This window comes from Mus caroli, chromosome 9, assembly GCF_900094665.2.
Source record: "Mus caroli chromosome 9, CAROLI_EIJ_v1.1, whole genome shotgun sequence".
Taxonomy (NCBI): Eukaryota; Metazoa; Chordata; class Mammalia; order Rodentia; family Muridae; genus Mus; species Mus caroli.
Window position 1 is genome coordinate 42573136 of NC_034578.1, and position 11619 is coordinate 42584754.

The 11619-nt window shown below is 51.0% G+C and overlaps 1 protein-coding gene across 1 annotated transcript in view; it reads left to right on the top strand.

The window, feature by feature from the left end:
• Dscaml1 (DS cell adhesion molecule like 1) overlaps positions 1 to 11619 on the top strand; it is a 324246-nt gene that overhangs the window by 263464 nt on the left and 49163 nt on the right. Inside the window, exons 12-14 of the mRNA XM_021171656.2 lie at positions 9370 to 9569; positions 9849 to 9945; positions 10053 to 10181. Coding sequence (XP_021027315.1) covers positions 9370 to 9569; positions 9849 to 9945; positions 10053 to 10181 — 426 coding nt within the window. The remainder of the gene's footprint in view (positions 1 to 9369; positions 9570 to 9848; positions 9946 to 10052; positions 10182 to 11619) is intronic.

Sequence of the window (11619 nt, forward strand, 5' to 3'; positions counted from 1 at the left end):
AGGACCCTGAGCAGGGACTGGAGAGGAAGGAGGACTTCGAAGGAACAGTGCCAAGCATTTGAGAAAGTCAAGAGCTTGAGGCTGAAGAGAAGAGATGGCAGTGTTAGCCACAAAGATGACCAGGTCAGAGAGGTAGCATTGTTGCTATGACAAAGTAGAGGTGACTGGTTAGCCTGGGGCAGCACACTGGGTGACATGTCTATGTAGAGCTGGATGCTAATCTTCATGTTCCTATGGGACTCAACACACTGTGGAACCAGCTGGTTATCTTCCTGACCTAGAAGCCAAGACTTAAAGACTGAGTACAGAATCACTCCCCCTAAGTTTGCTGCTTCCAGAACTGCCTCAGTTTCCCCTGGCTGCTCTAACAAAGTACTACCAACTAAGTGCCTCAAAACACCAGACTGATTCTTTCACAGTCCATAGAGTGTGTGTGACAAAAGGTGGCACTAGCCCTGTTCTTGCTTCCCTGAGGCTCCCTGGGGAAGCATTCTGGCTTCTTTGGGGATGACAGCAAGTCACGGGTTCCTCGAGTTGCAGAAACATCATTCCAGTTTCTGCTCTGATTGCCACATGACTCCCCTGTCGGGTCATGTCATCTTCTCTGTGTATCTTCTTACTAGAACCAGCATGGCCACCTCACATTTCGGTTAGAAACCACATCTCCTGTGGCTAGTGGGTTTCAGGAACTTTCTCAGCACGCCACAGCCACCTTGTCCTGTCCGCAGTCTCTTAGCCAAAACTCTCTCTCAAGGTCCTTAAGCCTGTGTGATCCTGTGCTCACAACTCCACAGCAGAGCTCAGCAAGCTAGGCCTAGGGTCACACCTAGCCTGCACCTGCACAGCTAGCACCAGGCTGCACCCCTTCTTTCTTCCTCATTTACTGTCGGTGGCTTCTTCGGTGATGCAGTGACCAGCAAAGCCTAGAATACTATTCAGCCCTTTCCAGGAAACGCTTGCAACTCCAGCTCCGAGGTGTTCTCAGCGATGACCCAGAATACCTTCTCCTAGTAGCCAAAGGAAGATGTTCATGTCTCCTGTTTCTAAAAGGATTCTGTCAGCTACAAACCATCTTTAGCCATCACTGCCACACACACCCCCAAACCTCCTAGGGCTGTGGGGGAGGGGTTTAATGAGCTAATTCGCGGAGAGCATTAACCACGGTGCATGCACATAATCAGCATTCAATAAATGTTAGCTATTATTATTACTGCCTTTTTTTCCAGCACTCTCAGTAGGGAAAATGAGTCCCCATCCCCCACTCCACTCCTGATCCTGCATACCTTGGCCAGCAGCCAAGGGAGAAAGTGACTGCCCCATTTTAGGGCTGGACAGAGAAAGGTCTGGTGGGACTAAGGGTGTCATCTTCACCCTCCCTGCCTCAGAGACAGGCCTGAGGTTTGAGGCTGCAGGGTCCCACCCTTCTCAATGACCCAGAGTTCAGCAGCCTTTTTGTGTGCACACACTCTTCCTGGCTGAGTCCTACCTAATGCCTGCATCCTTGGAGTCTCGGGGGCCTGAATCTCCCCAGACTCCTCCCTGCCTGTTCACCAAGGCCAGGCTGGTGGCTGCCACACAATTTCAACCAATCTCACACTTCAGGTGGAGCTTGCCTAATCAGGGGCGACAGGAAGCTGGAGCGGGTGCAATCAAATTAACAACGCCATGGCCTAGCTCTTTAAAACTAGGGGGTGGGGGGAGGAGACAAAGCAGGCACCAACCAGAAGGTGTCCCCCCTCCCGAGCTGTCCCGGGGGACGCTTGCAGAGCTGGGCTGCCACTGAGGCTGAGTGGAGTGGCCGAGGGAAAACTGCCCCACCTCCCAGTGTGCCAACGATGCCCCTTTGTGGTGGCTTATCTCACACTGCCAAGCAGGTCCCGTTCTTGTCGGGGAGCTTGTTAACATGGAGGGAAACACGGGCTTTTCAGGGGAGGGAGAACACACTGGGTTTGAGGGGAAAGAGTCCCCCTCCAAAAAAAAAGAAAACCTCTCAGGCTTCGTGTAATCCTTTCAAAAACAAAAGGCTCTGAGAGCCTCTGAGAGAGGAAGAGGAAGAAGAGAACACGTTCTCCCCTGACAGGTCGGGCCTACAGAGCTCAGAGCTCTGCTCCTGGGCACCTGCTGTCTCTGAGAGCTGTCCACCAGAGGGCAAAGAAGAGGGTTTCCTGAAACCCATTTCATCTCCCAGAGACATTTTTTTTTCAACAGAAAGACCTGGGAGACTTCTGTTGCACAATCAGAAAGCCTTCCTTAAAAAACCGAGGCCCTCCCTTGGTGGTGGTAAATACTAACTTTGTTATCAGGCTTCTAATTTTGGTGGCTTTGAGGACTTTCTGCCTGAGGCAAGGGAAGGACCAAGAATCCGGCCCTATGATCTATACTGTGGACACGAAAAGACCACCACCTGGCTGAGGGTGTTCCCACTCAGACCCATTCAGTTACAGCCTCTAAGGGTGGCATCAGCACCATAAGTTTATTTTGCTTTGAGGGATTTGTTCTTGCTAAGACAGGGTCTCATGTAGCACACAGTGGCCTCAAACTCACTATATAGCGGGAGGTGACCCTTCATCTCTGATCTTCCTGCCTCCTGGGCCACTTTGCCCAGTTTATGTGGTGCTGGGGAGTAAAGCCAGGGCTTCGAACATGCTAAGCTCAATGGACAGAGCTACCTGCCCATGATGAGTTAGTTATTAAGCTTCATAATAGTTCTCTAGTATCGACAGGTATGAAAGCTTCCTGGACCACCCCTATATCACTCATCTGGGACAGCATCCTTGGTCCTCAATCTCCAAGCCTATACTCTTTCCCCAAGTCAGCCTTCAGCACAGCTCTAGTATATTAGTGCCAGGGACCTATTTTACCTGTCCCTAACCTCTATGCCGTTCTGTTCCTCTGTCCAATGTCACAGGGCCAGCAAGTTCCCAAATGCCTTGTGCCAGACTCTGACTGTCTATGTGACCATAGCCTATTTACTTCTCCAAACCTCAGTTTCCCCATCTGTGATGATCCAATATCTTTATTCACAATACCTGGTGCATAGTAAACCCTCAGTCAAATCGAGTTTTCTCTGTGACTGGCACCCAAGAGCCTCGTTGTCAGCCACTCAGACTCTGACAAGCGGTCTTTGTCATTGGTTTCTTCCTGTTCTTCCCGCAGGGCAGCACTTCTCCACTGGGGATTCATAGCTGAAGCTTCCTTCCCTAGCGGCTTTAGGACTGTCAGAAAAGGCAGCTGAGCTCTCATCACCATAGAGGAGACGGGGGAGCCAGATACAGAGGGAGCCTGCCTCATCATACCTACTCCTGCCTCAGCCCCAGCCCATAAGGACTGGCCTCTGCCCCCCACATACCCCATCCACCTCCTGTGTTCTGCCTTCTTCTGGAGTCCTCCCAGAAGTCATCCAGGGGTGCATTGGGGTGCAAGGAAGGAGACATCTGGACTAACACTAAAGGAAGGGGCATAGTGAACTATTAGAGACTTGATGTCCTTTCAGATCACCACCGTGTGACTTCAGACAGATCGCTTAAGCTCTCTGAGCTTCCACACTGGTGTGTGTGTGTGTGTGTGTGTGTGTGTGTGTGTGTGTGAGAGAGAGAGAGAGAGAGAGAGAGAGAGAGAGAGAGAGAGAGAGAGAGAGAGAGAATGATCATAATCTAGCTTCCTTTGAAGCAAGGAAGAGGTGCTCTTCAAAACATAATACAGGGTTCTGCAAATTTAAGGAATAGAATCGTCCCTGCTTAGGAAATGAGACCTGGGGAAGGGAGGAGGGAGCTGAAAGCTGGGAAACGATGTAGCAGCCAGGTTGGCGAAGGTTAGCCCATTGTGTAATGTCTTAGAACTCAAGAGCCTATATCCCAGTACTTGGAAGGCAGAAATAGGCAGATCTCTGTGAGTTTGAGATCAGCCTGGTCTATATAGTGAGTTCCAAGACAGCCAGAAAGACTACAAGAGAGACCCTGTTCAAAAAAAAATTTTTTTTTACCTCTAAAGCTGAGAGCAGTAGCAGAACATGTGGGTGCTGAGCTGAGCAGCCGTCTCATGGTGTTTTAAAAACCTATCGGCCTCTCACATCAAATTAAAATGTAAATAGCAGCTGATCCAGGCAGGACCTCAGGGGCAACAGGAGCCAGCCTGAGAGTAATTTCACAGACGGAACCGGTAACATCGGATTCTGACAACTGTCCTGTTTTTGAAATTGATTTCCTCTCTCCTGGGCTGGCAGCCCCAGAGGGCCCTGGATTTCAGGAAGGATAGCCGCTCTCCGCAATCAGCGCCCCTCTAGTCTAGGTCCCTCTCTGCTGTCTGCTGCACCTGCCTGGAAGGCCCCATGGGACCAGGACGGGGAGGAGACAGTTTAGGCTTTAGATCCACAGACCTAACTGGCAGTGGCTGAAGTTCCATGTCCCATATATGCTGCCAGGGAGTCACAGAGAACCACAGAACTTCCTTTTCATAGATATGTGCAGATTGGGGCCCACAAAGACTTCTGCCCAGGAGTCTTCCCATCAGACCAAGGAGACAGCATGTGGGAGAGCAAGTCCAGGTGGGAAGCCTTGCAGGAGAAGTGTCCTCGTGTGACACGGAGTCAGGGAAGGGCCTGGAATCTACCAGGATGCTGCTGTATCCTCTACCACCATTTGTCCCATGTTGGACACTCCAGTGTCACTTAATGGCACAGGGATGGAAAGCTTTAAGCAATGGACCTGCTGCTCACCACAACTCTCAGGGTCACCTCCCACCTAAAGGGAACAGCATGACAATCCAAGACTGTTATTAGCATATCAACCCAGGACTCTGTCCTCTGCCTAAGCATTCCCACTTCTGTCTAGGTCCCTAAAACTCTGGTGCTTCTTTCTATCCCCAGGGTCATATGCTGAGGCTGCACCAGCTAATGCACAGAGGCCACTCCTTAATGACAATCCAATCCCATTTCTGAATAACAGAGACTGCACACAAGGAGGGCAGGGAGGCAGATGGTTAGAGACAGCCAGCTCTGTCACAACAGCTCAGAGTGAATGGCCCCTGCTGCTCCTCAGGTTCCCATCTGAAAAATGGGGCTAATGAGACTCATTTCCTAGGGTTGGCATCAGGAGAGCTAAGCAAGGCGTGTGTGTGTGTGTGTGTGTGTGTGTGTGTGTGTGTGTGCATGTGTGTGTGTATAGGCAGTGTATACAGAGGTATCAACTCATGGCTCCCTCAATTATGCAATCACACTGGGGCCTTGGCATATGGAGGGGAGGGGAACTCCACTGGTTCACATGTGATGGCACCATGTGAGTGTAGAAGGATACAAAAAAGACTGCTTGTGGTTGCCTGTTGAGATATGTTTTGAAGTCCCTCCTCCCTCCCTCCCTACCTCCCTCTCTCCCTCCCTCCCTTCTTCCCTCCCTCCCTCCCTCCCTTCTCCTCCTCTTCCTTCTTTCCACTTCCTCCTCCACATTCTCCACATTCTCCTCTTCCTTCATGGCCCTCAGTATACTACTCAAACTGTCTCAAACAATCCTCCTGCCTCAGCACCCCTATAACTGGGACTACAGATGTGTCCCATTGTACTCAGCTTTTCCCTTCTTTTCAGGGGTGCTTCTGCCTGCTAGCGGAGTGACCTTGGGGCAAATGGCTTCCCTAAAGAGCCTTAGTTTCTTCCCTTGTGGAGTATTACAGGCTGTAACCCTACCATTCACGTAACTCAGTATCAACATACAGCATCAATATAGAAATGTATGTGCTGCACTTTACGTCTCTCCTCTCTGTACATCTCTGGAATCTGCTGTCTGTTTTACGTTGATCGCGCCTCTCAATCAGCGCTGCCAGGTTTCAGGTGCTCGGCAGTGCGTGGGGCTGATGGGTACGGTGCAGTGGAGTGGGTCTTTATCTGGGCACTTTGACTCTGTGAAGCCATCTACCAGAAGCATTTTAAGCCAGAAGTTTGGTGCATGTGGGTCTAACTAATGCTTCCCTTAGAGCCAGAGTAGGGCAGGGGTGACTTGTGGGTAGGAACAGAGCCTGATAGGTCAGGTGCCATACAAGACCTGTATGCTTATTGTGGGGCAAAAAGCTGCTCAGTGGGACACAGAGACGCTAACTTTAATGTGTTGGAGGCCTACAAAGCTGGTAGTGACAAGACTAGAGCCCAGGCCTCCTAATCCCCAAATTCTTCAAGCCCTCTCTCCTCCTCACCTTCAATGGCTTCCCTGAGCTAGCAGTAAGAAAAGCTGTCAGGTGTGGTGCCTGGCACTTGTCACTGTAAAAACATCTAGTCAGCCAGAGGATGGGCAGCTGGCTCCAGATGCGGTTGCTCTGTAGGGCTGAGGAGCCAAAGGCCTCTGGAGACCCTACTGTCTCTGATTATCCACAGGTATGTCTCTGGGTAACACTGATTGGAAAGACAAGTGCCCTGGAGCGGATGCACAGGTTGTAGGCTACTCAAAGGTGCAGCACCCACAGGCTGAGACCTGGGGTCTGTGCTCCACTTGGCAAGCTGCAGGCCCTGGCATGAAGTTGTGTCTGGATAGAAGGTGTCTTGACATGGGGTGCTGGAGGCTGGCATGGAAGGCACAGCCTAAATGTGCAAGCTTCTCAGAGCTGGGAAGTTTTCCCAAGGGCTCGTCCTCTCTGTCCCCCTCCCCTTCCCGACTTTGACCTGTGCAAAGCTGAAGCTGCCCCCATCCTCCTTTTTGTAAACACACACACACACACACACACACAGAGAGAGAGAGAGAGAGAGAGAGAGAGAGAGAGAAACAAGATCACCTTCCCCTCCCCCCACTACCTTAGGCCCTAGACCCACCCAGGGGTTCAGATGCAGGCCTTGCTCCTTCCCTGTGGGCATTGCAGAAGCAGCTGCATCCCCCCCACCCACCCTCGAGTTCCCACCCTCCCGTAAAACATGGAGGCATCTGCAGTGCAAGGCTCGGCTTGTCGATGTAAAATCTCACTCTATATTCCACCCAGGTTTATACGAGTGAATTATGCAAATCTTTGATGGAAAAATATTCCTGCGCACATCCTTGAGAGTGTAAAACCTTAGTCAATAATTCATACTTGGATGTCTCTGACTGCAGGCTTTTTCTTCATTATAACTTACACCTCGTTATTTGTCTTTCGCATTTTATTGTATATTCTGGTGTAATGCCGTGCATTATAAAGTTTATCTGCTTCATTATTTGATGAGCCGGGACTAGGGGAATGTGCTAAGACATTGGTATGGGGGCCTGGGCCTAGGGCTGCCCCCAACCCCATCCCACATCAGATCTACACATGGAGGCCCCAGAGGGAATATCTGGCTGTGAGGTGTGACCTCGGGGAGCCTGAGGGAGCAGGTGCTGTCCTACACCTGCTTGAACCTGTTCAAATCATCCCTTCACCCTCAGTTGGTACCTGAGATTGGACCTCTCCAGGTCCAGTCTTCCTTTCTCCAAAGGTTTCTTTGGTCCTAAAAGCCAGCTGTCCCTGGAGAGTTGGTTGGGAAGAGCAGTGTCTGGGCTAGCCATTAAAAGGGGAAGGGGGATAGGGCTAGAGAGTGACTCGGTTGGTAAAGTACAGCACAAGGAAGAGAACCTGAGTTTGATCCCCAAAACCCACTTAAAAAGCTGAGCGGGATGGCATCCCTGTAACCTCAGCGCTGGGGAAACAGATAGTAGGATCCCTCGGATTAGCTGGCCAGACCGGTTGGCCAAGTTGATAAGCTCTGAGTTCAATAACTGACATCAGTCTGTGGCCTCTTCCTGGGCTCTCAGACACACACACATACACCATACCATACCACACCACACCACACCACATCACACCACACCACACACCTATTCAAGCACAAGAAAATAAAACAAGTGTTCCAGAAGAACACTGGAGGGAGCGAAGGAGTAAGAGGAGCCGCTGGAAAGGAGCAAGCTTTATGCCAGTGGTCCAAGTTTTGAAACAAGAGAAGACAGGGTCTCTTTCACACACCATTGCACCAACCAGCCAATGATGGTCAACTGCGAGCTACTCTTCGATCTGCAGAACCCACTGTGAGCAGACTCCATATCCTAGATCTTAGAGAATGCTCCTGGCAAGTATAGACTATGCCTTCTCATACACTTCTAGAAATGCTCCTCAGATGCCTCCCCTGTTCCTGTTGGCCACAATTAGACCTATCTTTCCAGTCCCCCGATTTGGGAGGTCAGGAATGTATTACCCAAGGCCTGGCACAGTGCTTCATGATGGTGTAGGAGCCCAGCACACATTGCTCTGAATTGTAAAGAGGGCATGGACCAAGATTCAGAGATTCTACCCATCCTCCCTCCCTGTGTCTGATCAAGACATGCAAGTCCGTAGGAAGCCTAGTTGTTGGTAAAGCTAATTGCCAAGCAAGTGGAAGGGGCCTCTGAAGGACCATCCAGGGCCTTGGCTCTGCCTCGGTGAAACCACAGGGTCAGCAGGTAGGGCAGGGTGGGTGGACCCTCCTCTTGCTGCTAGAAGGCCTTTCATAATGTCCCTACTAGGCAGCCTGTGGAACAAATCCGAGCTAAACACACCTCAGCCCCTCTGACAAGCAGAGATCCTGGCCTTAGAACATGATCCTGAACCTGGGGTCCACAGAGGCCCCAGACATCTACAGAGATGATTCCATGGGGACAGATGTTTAAGTGTGGAGAAATCACATCTTTTTGATGATAGCTAAATTAATCATTAAATATCTAACTGATATTTAATGATTGCCAGTGAACATAAGCCACAAACCACAGCAGTAAGTGTGTGTGTGTGTGTGTGTGTGTGTGTGTGTGTGTGTGTGTGTGAGAGAGAGAGAGAGAGAGAGAGAGAGAGAGAGAGACTGTCACCCATAGAAATGCACAGATACTTTCATGTCATGTCATATTTACTGTAGACCTCTCAAAATAGCATTTGTGCTCATCACTGCGACAAAAGCATGGTAATATAAGATAGTAATTATAAGGCCTGCCACCAGATCTCATCACATAAAGAATAAGAGCAGAACATGCCCGTGTGTGATAAACAATATCCAAAGTTTGCTTGTTAGTGTTTTTAATATTTGCATAACCATATTTCAATATAACTGGTTTTCTTTGTAACTATGTCGTGCATGTTAAAAAAAAAATCTGGCGTCGCTAGAAGGATCCTGGAAATGTAAGGGGAAGAGAAAGAAAGTACCAGGCATGGATACCAAGGGGCACCAGGGACAGGCAAACATGGTGCCCCTTCCTGGGAGGAAGCCCTCGGAAGCTGGGCAGCAAAGGGCAGAGCTTAGAGGTGGGACATCCAGCGTAGCCAAGGGCAGAGCAGGGTGAGGGACAGAATTTCTACCACAGAAGCACCTCCTGACTTCCGGGCTGGTCTTGGGATATTCACAGCCTTATGCCTTCTCTTCCCCAGTCCCAGCAATGATCACATCTCACCCCAACACCACGATCGCCATCAAGGGCCATGCCAAGGAGCTGAACTGCACTGCGCGTGGCGAGCGGCCCATCATAATCCGCTGGGAGAAGGGGGACACGGTCATTGATCCCGATCGCGTCATGCGCTATGCCATTGCTACCAAGGACAATGGCGATGAGGTGGTCTCTACGCTTAAGGTGAGTTCCCAGTCCCAAGCTTAGGGGCACCTTCCATCTCTACCATTCCCATACCCAACCTGTCTCCTTTCTGACAACCATCATTATGTGGGTTCCCAGTCTCCTCCGTGACCCTCTCTCCCTGCTTGAGTTCTCTGCATGCACATCTCAGAGAAAAGACTTAGATAGGACCCTTCAGAATCTCCCTCCCAATCCCCCTAGAATGTCCCCCTCGAATGTACCCCTCTAAAATACTCTCCCTGTTTCCTCCCTTTCCTGTTCCTGCTGGTCACGTCTTAGCTCAAGCCAGCTGACCGTGGGGACTCTGTGTTCTTCAGCTGCCATGCTATCAACTCATATGGAGAGGACCGAGGTTTGATCCAGCTTACTGTGCAAGGTACGTTCACCTGCCCACCTGCCCTTTCACCTTCCCTAGGGCCCAGAGGCCCACAGCTAAGCTATCTGCTGCTATCTCACCTTTGGTCCTCTTCTGTCACTGCCCAGAACCCCCTGACCCCCCAGAGCTGGAGATCCGGGAGGTGAAGGCCCGGAGCATGAACCTGCGCTGGACTCAGAGATTTGATGGAAACAGCATCATCACCGGCTTTGATATTGAATACAAGAACAAATCAGGTAGGTGCTGGGACAGATGGTAAGGGTTTGCCTACTGTGGCCTCTTGTGGCACACAGCCTGCCTATGCCTCTCCGAAGGAGCAGCACCCACCTAACACAGAATCGCCAGCACCCTCACATGTATACTCATTGTCCCTCAGGGAGCAATGGCTAGCTTAGGAAGCTAGGATATGGATTGAGATACACTGATGTCAGGAAAGGATCAGTCCCCTGGAGCACAATTCTCACCCATGGTCTGATTTATCGGTGCCAAGTACAGGCCTGTGGGCTGCTCTGTGGGGATGCATGGGTTTGCAGGGTCACCTGGATGGTGTTGGTTTGGGATGGTGAGTGCACTGGAGATAGGTAAGATGGGGTCACTGAGTGCCTACTCCCAGAGCCCTTCCTCTACAGCCCCAGAGGCTCTATGCTGCTGCCAAATCACCGTGAGCCACTGTGATATGCTCCGGCCTAGCTACAGACAGGCACTCAGGGATCACATTGAATGCAAAGAAGAGATGCAGCTGCCAAGGTTCATCAGGAAAGGCCCTGCCTGGTCCCTTATGGATGTTTCACTAAGCTAGATCTAGAGGACTAACCGATAGAACACACTACCTGTAGAGAAAACAGAAGCTCAGAGCCAGGCAAGGCGCAGCCCAGGCTACACAGACCCCGCTGTCCCCATCCATGGGCATCACACTATGGCTGCAGGTGTGCATTGTAGCAAGGATGGGAACCTCCAAGCTGAGCTTCTGCTCTGTGGAACCAAGGATGGATGCATGCTTAAAAACTGCCATCCAGTGGCAGAGCAAAAAAGGTACTTGAATCCCTGCAGATGGTAACAGCAGAGGCAGAGGTGCAAGAAGGCTGAGTGTGTCTGACTCATACACAGGCCTCTCAAGAAGTGGAGCACGAGCTTCCCAGAGGCACACGTCACTCCTGTGGGGTGATGCCCAGTCGGTGGGTAGGGGCTACCTGGGACATCTTGGCTCCCTACTCCTATGTTCTTTGTAGCTGCTGTCCTGCTTTTCTCCCTGACTGTACTTCTGCCTATTCCCTAACTCGCCCCTTCTGCAGACAAACCTCTGTAATGTATGGAAACCCTTCCTAGGGCACTGTTCAACTCAGATGATGAGCAACACTCACTGAGAGCATCGCCCATCTGGGAGGAGACATAGAAGAGAGGCAACCAGGGAAAATGTTATTCTTAAATATGTCCATAACACATCATCCTACCCCATCCTCCTCTGGCTTGTACTGAGTAAAGTACCGTGAGGAGTAGTCTGGACAGGGGTGGGAAGGCTGGACAGGGGTGGGAAGGCTGGACAGGGGTGGGAAGGCTGGACAGGGGTGGGAAGGCTGGACAGGGGCGGGAAGGCTGGACAGGGGTGGGAAGGCTGGACAGGGGTGGGAAGGCTGGACAGGGGCGGGAAGGCTGGACAGGGGTGGGAAGGCTGGA